General features: G+C 39.6%; 1 protein-coding gene across 1 annotated transcript in view; it reads right to left on the reverse strand.

Annotated features, from left to right (window-relative positions):
• Nucleotides 1-1,386: 1,386 nt before the first annotated feature.
• The window catches only part of Hsd17b4 (hydroxysteroid 17-beta dehydrogenase 4), a 53,417-nt gene continuing 36,098 nt past the window's right edge, over nt 1,387-18,705 (reverse strand). Inside the window, exons 18-24 of the mRNA XM_090325463.1 lie at nt 16,683-16,752; nt 15,710-15,816; nt 13,988-14,074; nt 12,573-12,659; nt 10,467-10,605; nt 6,607-6,734; nt 1,387-1,770 (exon numbers count right to left, since the gene is read on the reverse strand). Of these exons, the coding sequence (XP_090181589.1) occupies nt 1,681-1,770; nt 6,607-6,734; nt 10,467-10,605; nt 12,573-12,659; nt 13,988-14,074; nt 15,710-15,816; nt 16,683-16,752 (708 nt within the window). The 3' untranslated portion in view covers nt 1,387-1,680. The remainder of the gene's footprint in view (nt 1,771-6,606; nt 6,735-10,466; nt 10,606-12,572; nt 12,660-13,987; nt 14,075-15,709; nt 15,817-16,682; nt 16,753-18,705) is intronic.

Consider the following 18,705-nt stretch of genomic DNA (forward strand, 5'->3'; position numbering starts at 1 on the left):
GTGCCTAGCTGAACCATGCTTTCACTCTTTAAGTTTTTGCTGGCTAATTGGAGGGTAAGAGTCCCATGGAATTTTGTGCTTAGGCTAGCTTTGAACTGCAAGCCTCCTGAGTAGCTGGGATTACAGGAATGAGCCACCAGTGCCTGGAATTAGGCAATTATTTGGTAGCTGTGAATGGTATTGATTTATTTCATATTAACCATTATTGATCTCCTATGTACATATATACATTTTTATTATATATTCAGTCATATATGTGCATAGACATATAAACAATTTTATATTGACTATATCCTGCTGGTTTTTATCATTTCTAAGTACGGAATCATATAGTCTACAAACTGGGAAGCTAATTTACTCTCTATGCTTATTTCTTTCTTGCCTAATTGCCCTGGCTAACTTTCTAGTAGTACACCAAATGAAAACAGTCAAGAGTGCACACTTTTGTGTTGCTCTGATCCCAGAGGAAATGCTTTCTGATTTTCCCCAGTATGATGGTGGTATACTCTAGGGCCTTTATTGCATCTGGGATTTTATCATGTAGTGATCTTTACCTTCACCAGTTGCTTTTCTCTGCTCAAGCATTATACAATATTTTATCTTTCATTCTGTTTAGGTAATGTATGTTTGGCTTTGTATGTTGAGCAATTTGTCCACTTATGTTATTACTAGTAATTTGTCTATTGAGTTTGTGTGCTCTTTTAATGACCTTTAGTTGTACCGAGAGGTTTCAGTTGTTTTGTGAGAACTTTTCTATTTAGTTTTAGCAGGAGTGTTACTATACAGTCTTCTTTGGATGTCCTTGTCAGGTTTTAGCAATGACATTACTGACCTTGTAAAATGAGTTTGGAAGTGTTCTTATCCTTTGAATCAGTCATTACTTCAGTAAAAGTCTAGTAAAATTCAGTAGTGAGGCCACATACCATCCTGGGATTTACTTTGGTAACTTTATTAATCTTGTTAGATCTGTATGGACTTTTTTAAGTCATTATGGTTAATTTGAGAAGGTTATATGTGCCTGGAAATCTGAAAATGTTAAGTCTTCTCCTGGGTTTTAGTTTCAACCCTTCTGCGAAATAACCAAGTGTGAACAATGTGTAGCTATAGAGAAATTCCTGTTAAAACCAATGTCAATAGCCAGGCACAGGTGGGTCACGCCCAGCTATTCAGGAAGCTGAGCTCTGAGAATCACGGTTTAAAGCCAGCCCAGGCATGAAAGTCAGTGAAACTCTTACCTCCAATTAATCACCAGAAACCCTGAAGTGATGCTGTGGCTCAAGGGGTAGGGTAGTAGCCTTGAGCTGAAGAGCTCAGGGACAATGCCCAAGCCAAAAGTTTTAAGTCCCACATCCAACGAGAAAAAGAAAAGTCAATAAACATAAAAGGTATCAAAAAGCAGCTTTTATTGATTTTTTCTTTTTAATTTACAATTGCTATTAGATTCTAAAGAAACATGAAAGTATATTTTATGAAGACCCAGATCTGATAGCAGAGCTATGTGCTACGTTGCAGTTTCTTGTAAAAATAATGTGAAAAATTAGTAGAAAATGAAAATCAAGTTATCTGAATCTGAAAACCTTAAGCAATATTCCCTGTATTTTAGTTTCGATTGCTTCTGCAGAGTAAGGGAGCACATGTGGTGAGAAGCCACTCTCTTCTACAGTCATGCAGGCAGGGGCCTCAGAGCTTAGCGTAGTCTTTGAGGATCATCTGAAGCTTCTGGCTCAGCATTATGTTCCCTTTGGCCTTCAGTCGGCCACTGAAGAAGGCCTGGGAGGGATATTGGAAAGAGAGCCGACGGTTAACATAACATCCTTTATTTTTTGTTGAAGACATTGATTCAGAGTGAATACCACCGAATTGATAACTTGGGACAAGAGGACAACTTTTGGGCAATAACAGTTCAATGATAATAGACAGCAGTCACATTTTTAGATACCCTGAGAAAAATAAGACTCATGTGTGTATTCTAGAAAACCAGAAAATAATTCATCTGCACTGACATATCTGGGAGTTCTGATTCAATCGGGGCTCTGTTCTGACACACAAATTTAGGATTAGGGAGATAAAAAGCTGTATTGTATTCCTAATAATAAATTCAGAACTGTAAAAGCAGATGCAGTTAACAATGTCTCTTGAACTTTCTTCACACAGAAAGCCAGGAAATGACAAAAAAAAAAGGTAAAGTATAGCCCTATGGTAAACAATAGTGATAGTTATTTTTGGATGCCTGAGTCCAGAGGTACCAGTCATTCTATGTATAACATCAGTCTTTCTGTATGGTATGTTTTACTTAACATTTGAAGTTTTCTAGTTCCATACATTGTGCTGCTAATGATAGGATAAAATCCTTCTTTGTGGCTGAATAATCCATAGTTTATACACATAAGATCTTTTCTTAAACCACTCTTGGCTGACGTGCACCTAGGCTTATTCTACATACATGCATACACACATTCAATAAACATAAACTCCTTCCTATGCTGGCACCATTTACTTCAGAGATACACCCAGGTGTAGTGTTAACTGGGTCATACAGTAGTTCTCTTTTTAGTTTGAGGAACCTGTATAATGATTGCCAAAGTAACTGCACCACTGAACAATGGTGTATAACAGTTTCTTTTTCTCCACCAGCATTTATTATTTTTGCTTCATTAGGTTTCTCTCATTGTTTTTACAACTGTAATGGGGCTTGAACTCAGGGCTAGAGTTCACCGATGACACTCTGCCACCTTACCACTTGTTGCTGGCTAGGTTTTTGTTGGTTAATTGGAGATAAGTGTTTCAAGGCCTTTTCTGTTCAAGGTAGCTCCAAACCCACAGATCTGACTCTCCTGGGTAACCAGGATTAAGGGCCTAAACCTCTCAGCTTCATTTTAGTTTTGACTTAGATTTTCCCTGTTGGCTAATTACATTCGTCACATATTGGTGACCATCTGTTTTTTTTGTTTGTTTTTTTTTTTTTTTTGACCAGTCCTGGGGTTTGAATGCAAGGGCTTGGGCACTGTCCCTGAGCTTCTGCTCAAATCCACTATCCCTGAGCTTCTGCTTAAGTCCAGAACTCTTACCACTTGAACCACAGCACCATTTCCAGTTTTTTCTGTATATGTGGTACTGAGGAATCGAACTCAAGCCTTTATGCATGCTAGGCAAGCACTCTACCACTGAGCTACATTCCAAACCGTATTTTTTTTAAGAGGCATCTTTTCATACAGTTTGCCTATTTGTGAATAGGTGTTTTTAGAGATCTTTTTATACCCTAATTGTAAATTCACTGTCACATGAGTAACTGAGCCCATTCAATAGGCTGTTTCTTCACACTATGAACTTCCTTTGTTTCAGTTGAAAATACTGTATTTTTCAACTTCCACTTTTTTTGTTCCTGTGCTTTTGGAGGCCTACCTAGAAAAGCATCCCTGAGTGGTTATCCTCTTCTTTCCTCTAGGATACTGACCCATTTTGAGTTGGCTTTTGTAAAGATTCCGAGATGGGGTCACATTGCAGACACTTTTTCTACCATGACTGATTAAAGAGGCTGTCCTTTTTTCAACGTAGGCTTTGAGCACCTCTGTGGTGACTGAGGTGGCTAGAGACATGTGAGTCCTCATTCTGCTGGCTCTGTAATTAATGACTTGTAACTGGAACTTTGAAACTTCCAGCTTTACTGTTTGAATAGCCAAAGTAGTCCTTAAACAGATTTTTTTCTCCTTCACTGAAGGATTTCATTGGTATTTTGTACAGTGGATATTTTCTTCTTTTTTTTTTTTTGCCAGTCCTGGGGTTGAACTCGGGCCTGAGCACGGACCTTGGACTTTCTCAAGGCTCGAACTGTACCAGTTGAGCCACAGCACCACTTTCCACTTTTTTCTATAAATGTGTACCAAGGAATCGAACCTGGGTTTTCATGCATGCTAGGCAAGCACTCTACCCCTAGGCCAAGTTCCCAGCCCCTAGAATGGTATTTTAATAATTTTCTACAATCTAGGAACAAACAAGAGCTTTCTGTGTTTCTCATTCCTGACATAAGAACACTTTCAGCTTTTCCCCTCGCAGCATGTTGGCTACAGGTGCGTCACTAGATAAATACAGTCTTTCTATTCAGAAGTATGAATCCTCTTTTCCTAATTTCTCAAGTGCAATTTGCATGTCACCTATGTTCAGAAATTTGTCCATTTCCTTTCTGTAAGTTTTCTAATTTGTTATTAAAGGTTTTGAAAATAGCACTAAAGACACTTGGAATTCACAAGTCTCCCTTTTCAGCTCTAGTTTTTTATTTTCATTCTGTATACAGCTAACCATTTATCAATCTTCTTTATTTTTTTCAAAGATTTTGCTTTGGTGATCTGTTACCCTTGATCTTTTAGACTCTTTCTCTTATTTCTATACTGGCCTCTGTGCAGGGGAACAACAGAAGTACTTCTTGAGGTGGATCCTACCTGTAATACCCTGTCCTCCTCCAAAACCAGCTGCTGTGCAGAGTGTAAGTTCTTGGCCACACAAGCTGTAATCCTGGCAGCTACAACTGCCAGAATTTCCTTTACGTTTCTCATGTGGAAGAGAGATGTGGGACAACGGGGGCTGGAAAATGGTGTTTCTCTGGCTGTTGGCACAGGTTTGTCTGGTGCTGAATTCCAGTATCCTCCTATGATCATCGACAAGTGTATACTTGTTGCATTTGTTCTTTGTGAAGGAGCCACCAGTGCTATTAGCAGTCTTGCTTTCCTCTCACCACCATTTTCTTTAATCCTCAAGTCTACAGGAATCTTTTATGCAGTCTGCCAAACAGGAGTTCTAATTTCTGTTCACCTGCACTTCTGCTATTGAGTTTAGGTTCAATCTACTTCAGTGTTAACTGGATGTCTGCAGTGTACTGCACAGTACTCGATGCTAAGGATATAAACATGGATTCCTCTTATGAAGTTAACATTAAAGTTTGAGAATATAAAAAGATAACCAAATAATTAAAACCTGTTATGAATGCTATGAGGGAAAAAACAGGATGCCATCTGAATACAGTGGGAAGGAACTCCTTTTGTTGAAAATGGGGCCAACCATGAAAACAGCTAGGGAAGAATTCCAGAAGAGATACATGCAGTACAAGTTATGGGGAAGACCTAAAGGAAGGGCAAAGTGACATCATTAGCATGATGGCTGACTGGTGTGGGAGAAGGCCAGACAGGCAATCAAGGGAAACATCACATAGGAGGCACGACCTTGCCGGGTCACCTCCATGGAGAATTCTTGTGACAACATTAGGAACCATGAGTCCAGGGCCATTCCACCCTGAATGTGCCAGATCTTGGAAGCCAAGAGGGATGGAGCCTGGTTAGTATTTCGAAAAAGACAGGTGAGAGTGATGGGGGACTGAATCTTTTTCTCATCTCTGGATACAGGCATACAAATGTAAGAAATGCTTTAACAACTTAAGTGTTCTGCCACTTAAAGAACAAAATGTAAAAGAGGCCAACGTAGAGCACTGGTCATTTTAGTATGAAGCTGTGGGCCGTCCACACACAGATGGCTATAAATGTCAGGTAACCCCAAGGAGATCAGAGGTGGCAGATGAGAAGGAGGGCACATGATGTCACACAGGCCCAAGGATGAAGTTGGCATAGAGAGGTGAAGATACCATGACTTCCATAGAATTCTATCAGTGAAGTGATAGTTGCAGAAGCAGATGAGTCAGAGAGCACAAGGCAGAATGTAGACAGCCATAGGGCTACTAAGCATTTAAGAGCAGACCTCAAGTTTTCCACTCACATTCTAAGCATAACATATACATTAGATGTTACAGCTAAAAAAATCATTAATGTCATCAATATTTTTGTGCTGATAACATAATAGCTACAAATACTATAATTTCAATATGTAAAATGTTTTTTGAAATACACCTGTACTTTTTAAAATTAGTTATGTCTATTGGATATTGCTGAGGATTTTTCTGTATAGATTTTTCTGTATATTTTTTATTATAATTAATAGAAGGTTACATTATACTTACCAAATAGAAGGTGCATTACTTCACATATATTGATACCCTTTCTCATGTCTTGATCCCCATTTCCCTCCCCCCAGATATTGCTGGTTTAAATGATTCTTTTTGTAAAAAAGCAGACAAATATCTATCCAATATGCTGGATGAGGGTCTGCTAGGGGAGAAAGGGCCTAAGATTGAGATGCCACATTGCCCTGAGCTACGGGGAGCTATGCAGCAGAGAGGGAAACAGATGCTTCTGGCCCCCAAGCCTTTTGAATATTCAGAAGGCTGTTATCTATGGAAGGATTGCAATTCCAAAACAGCCCAAGAAGGAAAGTCCTTAACCCCAAAAAAGCTGTAGCTCTAGTGGCAGAATGCTATCCTTGTGTAAAAAACAAAGCTCAACAACAGTGCTCAGGCCCCTCGTTCAAGACCCAGGAGATTTTTATGTAGTGCCCACTAATAATTCATAGGGTTTTTGAATGAAGTCAGTAAGACAGTAGGAAGCCTTTATATTGTTGCTAGTATATGAAGAGGAACCTCGTCCAAGAATCAAGGTCAACTGACAATAAGAATCTGTGATACGTCAACCAGATGAGAGTGACGGCTGGAATGTAGGGGTGCATTACCTTCTGAGGATCAAGCCTTCCCAGGACCACCTCCATGAAGTCTTCATCTGAAATGATGATAGTAACATCAGCAGAGCCTTTTGCAGGGCCTGGATAAACCTTCCCAGCATCACTTTTCAGGTCAATAGCTGGAAAAGCAGGAAGAAACCAGCATGAGTTACCTTCCCACCACAGCCTACAAGTACCTCTGGGACTAGCCAGAGGGAAATAGTTTGCTTGTTCTACACTTATTTCTACCTATAGAAATCACACTGTTTTCCAGTGTAGAAAAGGTTGTTAGAAGCCTTTTTTTAAATATAAAACATTCAAAACTGAAATCAACTTTTTCCCCAATAAAGTTGATAGAACAGATGCTATGAGTGTAAGCTGAGAGAAGTGAAGTTCCTGGAATGTGTAATTAAGGGCTTTAAATTCAAAGAGCACAGTCAGCACAAAAGCAAAGCTGAATTCAATAATGTTATGTTCAAACACTAAAGATAATCAAAATAGATCAAAAATGCTCTAGCTATATGTTATGCATACTCTTAGCATTTAATGCTATAAATACTGTGAATCATTTTTTACTAGTTTTCAATGTTTCGGGAACAGTTAATCCTTCTACTAAAAAAGTTTGTTAAAGAATCATACAAAATTTATGAAGCCACACTTCAGAAAGTCTAAATTTGGTTTTAATAAGTATGAAGTAATGAGTTAAAACTCAATACTGATCAGTCGTAGGGGGAAAAAAAAGTGTGAGCTACCCATGCATGACCAACCCAAGCCCAGCTCTATAGTACATGGTTTGACTCCGCTTACATTGAAAAAAAATACACAACATTATTTGTATCGGCTTGCCTACCCCATTGTATATCCTAAGTTCCTATGTGGAACACATGATAGACTTTGTGCCAGAGGCTGAGACCTAAAGATTGAGGTTTGAAGTCAACTTGGACACAGAAAAGTCAGAAAAATGCAATTAACCAGCAAGGTGCTAGAGCACGCTAAGAACAAAACCATTCGTAATTTCTATATTCAACTCCTCCCCACAGGTCAGTTTGATCAAGGTGAACCTCACACAGGTTCTGCTCAGGTTTTGCTAGCACTGGAAAAAGAAAAGAAAAAACTTCACTTTCGGGGCTTTAAGAGTTTCAAGTCAGAGTGAATGTTTTCAGAAGCAAATTATTCTGCAGTCCACATAAAACCTTTCTATTGTTTTTTTCATTTCCTTTAGATTTTTACTGTTGCACAGAACTTCTGACAGGCTTTAGACATTAGTAATACATATTATAATACATATTATAAAATGTTGATAAAACTGTTGTATCTCGGGGCCGGGAGTTTGGCCTAGTGGTACAGTGCTTGCCTAGCATGCACGAAGACCCAGGTTCGATTCCTTGGTACCACATACATAGAAAAAAGCTGGAAGTGGTGCTGAGGCTCAAGTGGTGGAGCTCTAACCTTGAGAAAGTCCAAGGACAGTTCTCAGACCCTGAGCCCAAGCCCAGGACTGGCAAAACAAAAAAACCTGTTGTATCTCAATACGTATATATCATTACCATACACTGTGCCCAGATATGAGTATTTGCTGAAATTTTTTTACTAGAGAGTAAAAAGCCATCCCATTTAATCAAAACTAAGCTTCCTGTATTGCCTCTAACACCTATTCTACATTACAGTTAGGCAAATAAATATTCATAGGTCACAATAAAGCTGGAAAAGGATAAATTGAGGGGAGATATATCCTCACTTGACCTGGGGCTTACCGATATAAATAACAACCCAGTAACTGACGAGGAAACAGACTTTGGTAAAGGGGGATTCAGAAGCTTACTTATCAAAGTATCCCTACAAAAGAAAACCTTTATTCAGAAGAGTAAAAGTAATACCCAAGGTCATAGAATATTGGAAAAGTATTCGAATGCGCCCAGGCATTCAGTTCCACTCCAGTGTAATAATAATGCAGACAGCAAAATAGCCATGTTCTTTCTATTAAAATAGCTATTTGTCCTTACCCCTAGTCACACCATTACCCCACATGGATAAAACCACTTGTATGGGTCTATTCCAAAGCTATACTTCCTAGAGTTAGAAATAAGCTACAAATGTAATTTAAAGTATAGCTTCGTTGCCAAAAGGAACGCTTTGATGGCCTCTCTGACTTCCTCTTGGTGGCTCCCTTTTGGCTCACAGAAAGGACTTGGAGTATCTCAGCAAGGCAGAGGCCACACTGCTTCACCTCCTCCTATGCAACAATGACAGTGGACACAGCTACCGCCTCTTCCTCCAGTCAGAATCAGGAGTGTCCAAGATACTGTGCCAAACCCATGGTATCTGGTTAAATAGCGTCTCCCTGCACACAAGTGCTGCCAGACAGGTGTTGTCTCTACAGTCAGGTGAGTGGCAGAATGGGGGACAAAAGGAAAAGAAGGATGGGGAAAACTGGGACAGATTAACAAGAATGGGAAAGAGATGAGGGAGGGATGCTCAGAAACCGGGAGGCATGGAACACATGGGGAAAGGACAAAGGATAGCAGGGAGGAATGGGGGAGGATGGGAAGAATGAGGGAAATGGGAGAGGAATGGGGGTAGAACTAGGAATCGGGAATAAGAGGGAGGCATGGAGAAGAATGGTGAAGAACTGAAAAGAATAGGGGAGGAATACAGAGAATGGCTGGGGCAATCAGTAAACAAACACAAGGCCCTGCATTCAAACTCCAATACCCAGATAACTATACTTTGCCTTTTTTTTTTTTTTTTTGGTGGGTCATGGGGCTTGAACTCAGCCTGGGTACTGTCCGTGGGCTTTTCAGCTCAAGGCTACTGCCCTACCCTGGAGCCAAGCCTCACTTCTCATTTCCTAGAGGTTAGATGGAGATAAGGGTCTCAGGGCTGGCTTTGAACCTTGATCCTCAGATCTCAGCCTCCTGAGTAGCTAGGGTGACAGGCATGAACCACCGTGCCTGGCTGCCTTTCCCGTTTATGAGAAAACTGCTTGACTAACAGTGAAAGAATTCTGTTTTGGAGATTTCCAGGTTAAAAAAAAAAAGAGAGAGATCAAAATATTTCAGTGAAAAATGTAAATCGTGTTTTTCCCTATATCCTCTACTTATAATTCTCTTTCTTAATATAACAGTAGAGAATTTCCTTATCAGTGAAAACAATATGGCAGCTATCTTTCATCAGCAGGTTGGTCTGAACAGATGCCTAGCTAGCTTGCTAACACAGCACCAGAATAGATAACTTCCCTGGATAGATGAAATAACTTTGAATGTAATATATGTGTCTGTCAGTCAAATAATTAGGATTTCATAGTGGTAATAATTGAGACTATTGTTTTGGGAGACAGAAAACAGTTTTAGAATTGCCAAGTATGACTCACAAACACTTCTTTTGACCCAGAGTTAAAGCAGCTAAGCTGACTGTTTCAAGTACAGCGGTTTCCATTCCAGGACCCGTGCCCATGGGTAATACTCCGAGAATATTCATGTTCCTTATGCAAAATGGCACTGCATTTGCACGGAACCCACGCACCACTTGATCTAGCTTGTAACACCCAGTGCCATGTAAACCCTGAGTTGTTTAGAGAACAGAGACAAGAAAAACAGAACCACCACAGGCCCAACTGCATTTTCCACCTGTGGCTGAACAAATCCAAAGGTGAGAATATAAAACCCATGCACATGGAGTGCTAAGTGCATTAACTTTACAATGAACTCTTCAAAACACTGATTTCATTTTGCTTCCCTATGTATTTAAGAAAAACTACATGGGTTTGAGAGCTCCAAAACCTGAGAAGCTTACCTAAAATCAAAGACAGTGTCTTTAAATCTCTGCCCACTGAGTTTATTTACTACAGTGTTAAAGAATCTGGGTCCACTTACTCCACTTGGCCACAGGATTTCCACCTTCAGTGATGTGCCATTCAAACACAGCATGAACCTTCTTCACCACCTCACGCCCAACGTCCTTCAGGCGCCGGCCTATCTCCTCAAAAACAAGAGCACTCCGGAGCTTGCCATTCTGTCAGGAAGAGAATGTGGTGATTTTAATAATACTCTGAGGGGAAAGATGATTGTGAGCATATGCTACTAAATTGGGGTGGTTTTTATTTGTTGGTTTTTTTAGAATGCGAAGGTCTTTTAAACCACTGAATTTCAGGCTTTACAATAGTCAAGGTAATAGGCAGGGAAGTTGGGTGATGAAGGTTCTGTAGGAGACACTTCTTGTATGTAAAGAACAATTACATGCTCCATTTTTTTAATAAATAACTACTAGCTAGGATAACAAACACTGTCACAGAAATCGCTGTATTTATACTTACAAAAGCCATAAACAAACATGCCTCTCTCCTTTACTGAACAACTTAAAAATAGAGCTTTAAACACTAAGGCTGTGATGATTCTAAAACATGTCAGTCTTTGTTAAGGCTTTATGTTTACCCTGAAACCTACCTTCATAGTCAATTATGACCCAGCCAAGGTTTATCCCCTGGGTAGAGCTCGTCTGGCAGGACGTGGCCGTGTTAATTTTGAGTCTAGTTATCAGGGCCTGTGCACTAGGTGGATGGGATATGCCAACAGCAGCAGCATGCATTGCTTTAACAAATCATCAGTTCCTTCTTACATTATATTTTGGGAACTTAGCCACAGAAAGAACAGAGAATTTGGGGTAGACTGGAGAACTCACAATGTACTTGTTCTTACTGGCCTAGAAGTTGGGCAACTTTCACCTCTAAACAGAGAAAACGGTCCTTGGCTATTGAAACATCTTCGAAGAGTATTTATTGTCTTTGAGATGGATCTGTTGTGTAACTGTCAGTCCCAAGGCAAAAAATACTAGACCCCAAAGTGTTTCCTTACTCAAGGGGAAAAGTAGTGAGCAGGAGATGGGAGGAAAGGCCTCTGCAAAACAATGTAAACTTGTCCTTGCCTGGTCAAGCTTAAGGGTGCCAAGTGTTGAGATTGGGCTGGAGTCACCGATATCTTTTTCTCTTTCTACTTTGTCCTTTCCAACAGTGAAAGGGACAAACTCCTGTGCAATCTGTAAGAGCATTGTGGAAACTTTCCCAGGGCCCTCATCTGACCATATGGAAAGCAGAGAGGAAGAATTCAGGGCCTAGGTACTGTCTGAGGTCTGGTTTGGTTTTGTTTCCTCAAGGTTAGAGCTCTGCCACTTGAACCACAGCTCTGTTTACTCTGTGTTTTCTGGTGGTTAATTGAATATAAGAGTCTTATAGCTTTCCATGTACCTTAGATCTCAGCCTCTTGAGTAGCTGGGATTACAGGAGTGAGCCACCTGTGCCTTCTTAATAAGAGGATTCTTCCTTCTTTGAGTAACATTGAAAAATATTTTCCAAGAAAATTGAGAATGGGGTAATCTATGTCCCAACTGACCTCAAAAAGATACTGAACGAGTACGTTACTCATGTTCTGAGGCTTACAAAAAAGACTAAGTTACGTGAAGCCTGAATTTTTCTATAACAAATTTCCATGTTTTCAATCAGATAATTTTGAGAGGTTTTCATTGCAGTGATTATTCACTAACATGAGTTACGAGAGAAAAATCTCAACAATGACAAGTGATTATTTTAGAGACAAAATGTACACTTTTATCAAGAGATTTAGCATTGTTAATAAAGAATGCAAATATTTTAATAAATATGCTGTTTTCTATCTGCACAGAGATCTGTATGTGTGTATTTAGCATTTTTATCCAAAAATTGTTCAATGCCTGGTTAAAGAATTCATTTGTTACTGTAACACTAGAGAATTTGTTTTCTCTCCAAAGATCCCAGGATCATGTAAAACCTTGTTTAAACTTCTTAAGATGTCAAAATATTCCTCTTCTCCCAATTGGTTTTGAATCAGTATCCACATGAGGAACTGTCTTTTCATAAATCTTGATAGAAAAAAATTTAGATTGACCCCATTTTAAGAAAGAATGTCTAGTTCAAATTCATAAGGAAAAACTTGCAGTTTTGAACCTACCTCAGAGGGTGTCTCAACAGAAGCAGCAGAGATTGGCACAAGATCCACATATGCATTTGAAATGACAATGGTGCCTGTTTCCTGGACCTAATAAGGAGTAGAAGAAGGCAGGGGATAAAAAAAATGGTACACTCTATTTTCAATGGAAGAATACTTTTACTGTAAATAACCACAGTCATGTAAAAGACATTTGTATGAAAAAGGAAACAAAAGGTTAATAGTATAAATAAGAGAATAAACATGAAGTCTTTATGATATAATACAAATGTTATTTAATTATGGCTACAGGATTGACTAAAGCCCTTAAATCTAAGGACAGCCAGGTCTTGTCCCCTAAAATAACCAAAAGGCCCGAGGGAGGAGATAACAGTGTTCAACAAGAAATATACTCATTGGGGCTGGGAGTTTGGCCTAGTGGTATAGTGCCTGCCTAGCACACATGAAGACCAGGTTCAATTCCTTGGCACCACATACATAGAAAAAAAGCTGAAGGGCTGGGAGTTTGGCCTAGTGGTAGAGTGCTTGACTAGCATGCACAAAGACCCGTGTTCGATTCCTGGAAATAGTGCTGAGGCTCAAGTGGTAGAGCTGTAGCCTTGAGAAAGGCCAGTGCTCAGGCCCTGAGTTCCAGCCCCAGGACTGGCAAAACAAAACACATCACTCACACAACCACACATACCAGCCTTACACGGATATAACTATAACCCCGTTGTATATCACCTTTATAATAAAATTAAATTTAAAAAATATTGGTTACAGGGTGGGGGGAAGGAATCATGGACAAAAACATGAGTAGCTATGTGAAAAGTAATCCACCTACTATCTGATGACAAAACTGTAACCCCTCTCTATACACTATCCTCCCAGTAAAAGAAAAAAAATATTGGTTACAGATTCTAAAATAACAAAGCTGCCTGGTTTTTGTTTTTGGTGTTTTTTTTTTTTCACTTGGATTAAATGTTACTTCAGTACTTAGAAAAAAAAAAATAGCCAAATGGGTCTGGAATGAGCCTGAGGCAGTGGTGTTCAGGGGATTTTTCTTTCCCAAATTTACGTAGATTAATGAGGAGCCAAGATTTGAAAAGTGCTGGACTGTTATAAATAGGAGAAGTCAGAGCACAGTGTCCACATAAGGTGGCACTAAGGTATGTTTGTTCTTACATGAAGGGAAAATGGCAAGGAACAGACCACAGTTCAGTTTTCAGAGGAGTAATTCCAGTTTCAAATTGTACAGTGAAAAGCTTTACTTTACTCATGTGCGTTTGTAAATTCCCTTCTTGTAATCGATTCAAACATACTGTTTTAAAACATGTTTAACTACTCCTTATAACACAGCAGAAAGGAAGTGAGGAGAGATGAAAGGAAGAAAGGGGTCTTAGTACACTTCTGACCCCAGTGTGCCACTGACAGCATACCTTGGTTTGAAAATGAATTCTGTTTCCGTCCTTCCACATTTCAGTTTGTAGAGTTTGTCCTGGATACACTGGTTTTGCAAAACGAGCCTTTAAAAGAAAAAACATTTGGAGGTTAAAAGGCTTTAAAATGAAACTTCTGTGAGAGAAATTTTGAGAGGCCAGTGAGTATAAAGAAAATAGAGGTTTAATATATTTGGATTCCAAAATATCTTAACACCATGAAAACATTAACTGAAAGAGTACGTACCGGGCCGGGAGTTTGGCCTAGTGGTTAAAGTGCTTGCCTAGCATACATGAAGACCCGGGTTCGATTCCCTGGTACCACATACATAGAAAAAAGCCGGAAGTGCTGCTGAGGCTCAAGTGGTAGAGCTCTAGCCTTGAGAAAGTCCAGGGACAGTGCTCAAGCCCAGGACTGGCAAAAAAAAAAAATTAAAAAAAATAAAAAAAAAAGAGTACGTACCATGCAGTTCTCTCTAAGTACAAAATCATGGAGGAACAAAACCATTATCTTTTTTCAGTACAGTTACTACACAAGACATGTTCAAAGTGGTACTGAGTCTGGGAACTAGACCTGCAGGGGCACACAAGTCAAAACTAATTCCATATGGCTTATTTTCTATTAATGCACACATGACTGGCTACTAAAAATAGCTGAAATGAAATAAAAGTGTGGGCCAGAAGCGTGGCCTAATAGTGGAGTGCTTGCCTCGTATGCAGGAAAGCCCTGGGTTCAGTTCCTTGGTACCACTACCACACACACAGAAAAAGCTGCAAGTGGTGCTGTGACTCCAGTAGCAGCGCACTGCTAGCCTTGAGCAGAAGTGCTCAACGACAGTGCCAGGCCCTGAGCTCAAGCCTCAGGACCCCCCCCAAAAAAAACATAAGACTAGTGAGTTCTATCAAAACCCATGCATCTTCCCAGCTATGAGAAAGAAAAACACAACTTTTTTGAGCCATGTGATGCTATGTAAACAAACAGCATATACGTTCTTTTTCTCTTGTAAACAGTGTATAAATACACATTTTTTTTGCCTGTGGTTTTGTTTTTATCACTGTCCTTGGGCTTTCTCACGGCTAAGCTCTACCACTTGAGCCACAGCACCCCCTCTGGCTTTTTCTATGTATGTGCTACCAAGGAATCGAACCTGGGTCTTTGTGCATGCTAAGCAAGCACTCTATCACTGGGCCAAACTCTCAAGTGTTTTTTGAAGCAGTGTCTTACTATGTGACCAAGTTTGAGCCAAGAATGCAATCAACCCTACCTCAGCCTGCCATGTGCCAGGATTAATGGCATGTATCGCTATGTCCAGGAAAGTGTTTATCTTTCACTATGCACAGATTAAAACCTGGGAATAATCTTGAATCTACATCAATATAAAACTAAAACTAATATACAGCCATCAGGACGATAGAGATGTGTGTTTTGTTAGAGTCCAAATGCAGTCCCTTCACATTTTCAATTACATATTACAAAACAGAAAAAATCTTAAGTTTTTAAAGCTTATTCATCAACATGAATGTATGTGTGTATAAACAATTCACAAAAAATCCAACTATTCTGTTACAGCTGCACCTGTAAGATGATATGTGAAGAACAGAGCTGTTTGTAGCTACTGAAAACAAAATGAGCTGAATGCCATTTCAGTAACAGGAATGTTTACCACTTCTGTGCAGTACTTACATACCATGACAAACTGTTGCCTTATGTAACATATATACCTTAATTGCCTTGAATCTCAGCACATCATTATCTGCAAACTGACGTAAAACATGCCTTGCTGAATACCCAAAGGTGCACAATCCATGTAATATGGGCTTCTCAAAACCTAGGAACAGAAATGGAAGTGGACATAGGCACCGTTATACTTCCAGTATGTCTTTGAATGAATTATACCCTTCCTTTCAGTACACATGCATTTTGTAAACAATGTTTCCTAGAAGAAAATGGTAGAAGAAAGAATAAAACAGTGAATGTGAGAGATGTAATAACAGAAAGAATCATTTCATTTCACTGTTTGTGACAGTAAACTTGCCCACAGTGATTTCCTTCGGTGTCTGTGAAGGAGATGACTCCTAACCTTTCAGCTCTCAGCAATCAGCTCTCTTCCAGTGACCACTCCCTTCCGGATCATGTGACATGCCTCCCCACAGTCCCAGGCCCTGGGGTAACATTCTACCATAGACCTTGCAGTAGCAGCTTTGCTCTGCCATAATCCAAACTTCAAGCACAAAATTCCCTGAACACTATTTCCTATCTTTCTATATAACACTCTATATAAATAGACTAAGTGAGCTACTTTTTTAAAAAAAGATTCTATTAACACTGATTTCTACATCATATTTCAATGTCATGTTTATGAAACAAGTATTCAAGAAGGGAATCTCTATATGCAATCACTGGCACATAGATTTTAGAACATAATTACAATTAAGCTGAGGGTTTATATGTCATAGATACATATCAATCTATATAACATTATGTCTATAGAGTATATATCCCATCATAGATTTTTATGTCTGTGTAGTTATGTTTTATCTCCAAGACCGTGTCAAATAAACCTTCAGCACTGTTTGGATCTAATATCCGTGAGCTACTTTTTCAAGGCTAGTCTGATTGTCAGCCATAAGCAACACTGTCCTCAAATATACAATTTTGGTAACAGAGCCCTATTATTCCCTATTATGAACTCACCTGCAATGCTAGCAAAGTTAGGGTCAATGTGTAAGGGATTCCAGTCTCCACTGAGGCGGTACAAAGCAGCCTGTGGAGAAATAATTATAAATGTCACTGGTATTTGGTGTTTCCTAACAATGTATTAGATGGGGAATAGAAAATGTGACTGGCTACCTGATAAGAATCCATCATATAATACACCTAACCCTTGTTCTGACAAAAAAAAAAAAAAACCCTAAAAACAAAGACCTGAAAATGAGATGTGTTTTGTAAACACCTGACACTGCAGTCAGTAGGGAAGAGAAGCTGTCCTGCAATGAGAGGAAGCCAAGATTAGCTATGTGTTACATATACATCACTGTCTAAGGGGAGATTCAGAAATGGAAATCCATTTGTCTGCTCTCATTAAAACACAATGAAGACAAGAAAAGTGTTCACAGTGTTTCGTTTTCTATGCCAATCCCAGAGCCTTTCTGAATCTAGCTGGGGGCATGCACCTCTCATCCTAAGCAGCAGGGGAGCTGAGATTGGGAGGATGGAAGTCCCCTGCCAGCCTAGACAGAGACTAGGTGGTAGTAGAGGGAGCCTGCATGCATGGTGGCTTCCTGTCACCCCAACGCTGACAAGGCCTAGGCAGGTATAAACCAAAATAGGAAGCACGACTCTGCTGAAAAATAATCTGTGATAATTAGGGCTGGAAGTGGGAAGGCTCTGCAGTAGAACGCTGGTCTAGCAGGCTCAAGGCCCTGCAGCCCTCAGTACAACAGAGAATGAGAAAGAAAGGGAAGGAGAGAGAGGGGAAGAGAGAATCAATAAAAATATTGGATATATAGGAACAAAACAAATACTGGGTATATACAATTTGAAAACAAGAATAGCACCATGGATAGGGAAGGGGGGAAAACCAAGACGGGTGGGGGGTGTGGGGGGGGAGGGAAATGGGTACCAAGACATGTGAAAGGGTATCAATGTATGTGAATTAATGCACCTTCTATCTGGCAAATATCATGTAACCCTTTTGCTAATTACAATAAAAAAAATTAAAAAAAAAAAAAAGAATAGCACCATGGAGAAATCTTGAGGTAAACTCAAGATTGCTTCATGAAAGAAACAGAAGAAAATTAAAGTATTTTTTTTTAAAGACCAAAAGTAAAATACCCAAGGAAGAACATGAGCAAATATAAACATAATGAGATGGAAGGAAGAGAAAAAGAATCATGAAAAATAGAGTTAAAAAGTACAGCAAGAGATATAAAAAGATCCAATGCACATGCAACTAGAACAGGAGAGAAAAATAAAGATGAAAGAGAACAAATGAGATCTGAATACACATGTTCAACGAGATAAACTGACATGTATCCTTGGTAAAATCTGTATTTTAAGAATTAAAAAATAATGTTAGCCAGGCTTGGTGGCTTACATCTGTCATCCTAGCTACTCAGGAGGCTGAGATCTGAGGATCAAGGTTCCAAGCCAGCCCAGGTACAAGAGTCCATGAGACTCTTATCTCCAATTAACCACCAGAAAACTGGAAAGCAGGGCTGTGGCTCAAGGGGTAGGGCAGTAGCCTTGAGCTGAAGGGCTCAGGGACAGTGCCCAGGCCCAGAGTTCAAGCCCTGCAATCCACAAAATAATCATAATCATAATCATAATAATAAATAAGCTTTGTTCCACACAAGACAAGTGTAAGACAAAGGACATCAGAAAAAAAAATACAACTGCAGGGAAAATGAGGACATGGGCACCAACCACACCAAGACAAAGTGTCTGGAATGGTCTCAAGTCTTCTCTTGTAAACTATTACAGGATGGGAGTGAGGGCAAGGAGGAGGGAGAAGAGAAGCCATGTGGTAGTCATTTACATAAGAGGCATAGGTGAGTCTCAAGCATCAAGACTCTACCTTGAAAAAAAAAAAAAAGGAAGGGCTAGGGGTGTGATTCAAGTAGAACAGCTCTTGACTACCATGGTCAGGACACTGAGTTCAAGTACCAGTACAGTACTGTCAAAAAATTAAAAATATATATATAAATGAAGGGACTGA

The sequence above is a fragment of the Megascapheus bottae genome, chromosome 38, assembly GCF_031878675.1.
Source record: "Megascapheus bottae isolate mThoBot1 chromosome 38, mThoBot2.hap1, whole genome shotgun sequence".
Classification (NCBI taxonomy): Eukaryota; Metazoa; Chordata; class Mammalia; order Rodentia; family Geomyidae; genus Megascapheus; species Megascapheus bottae.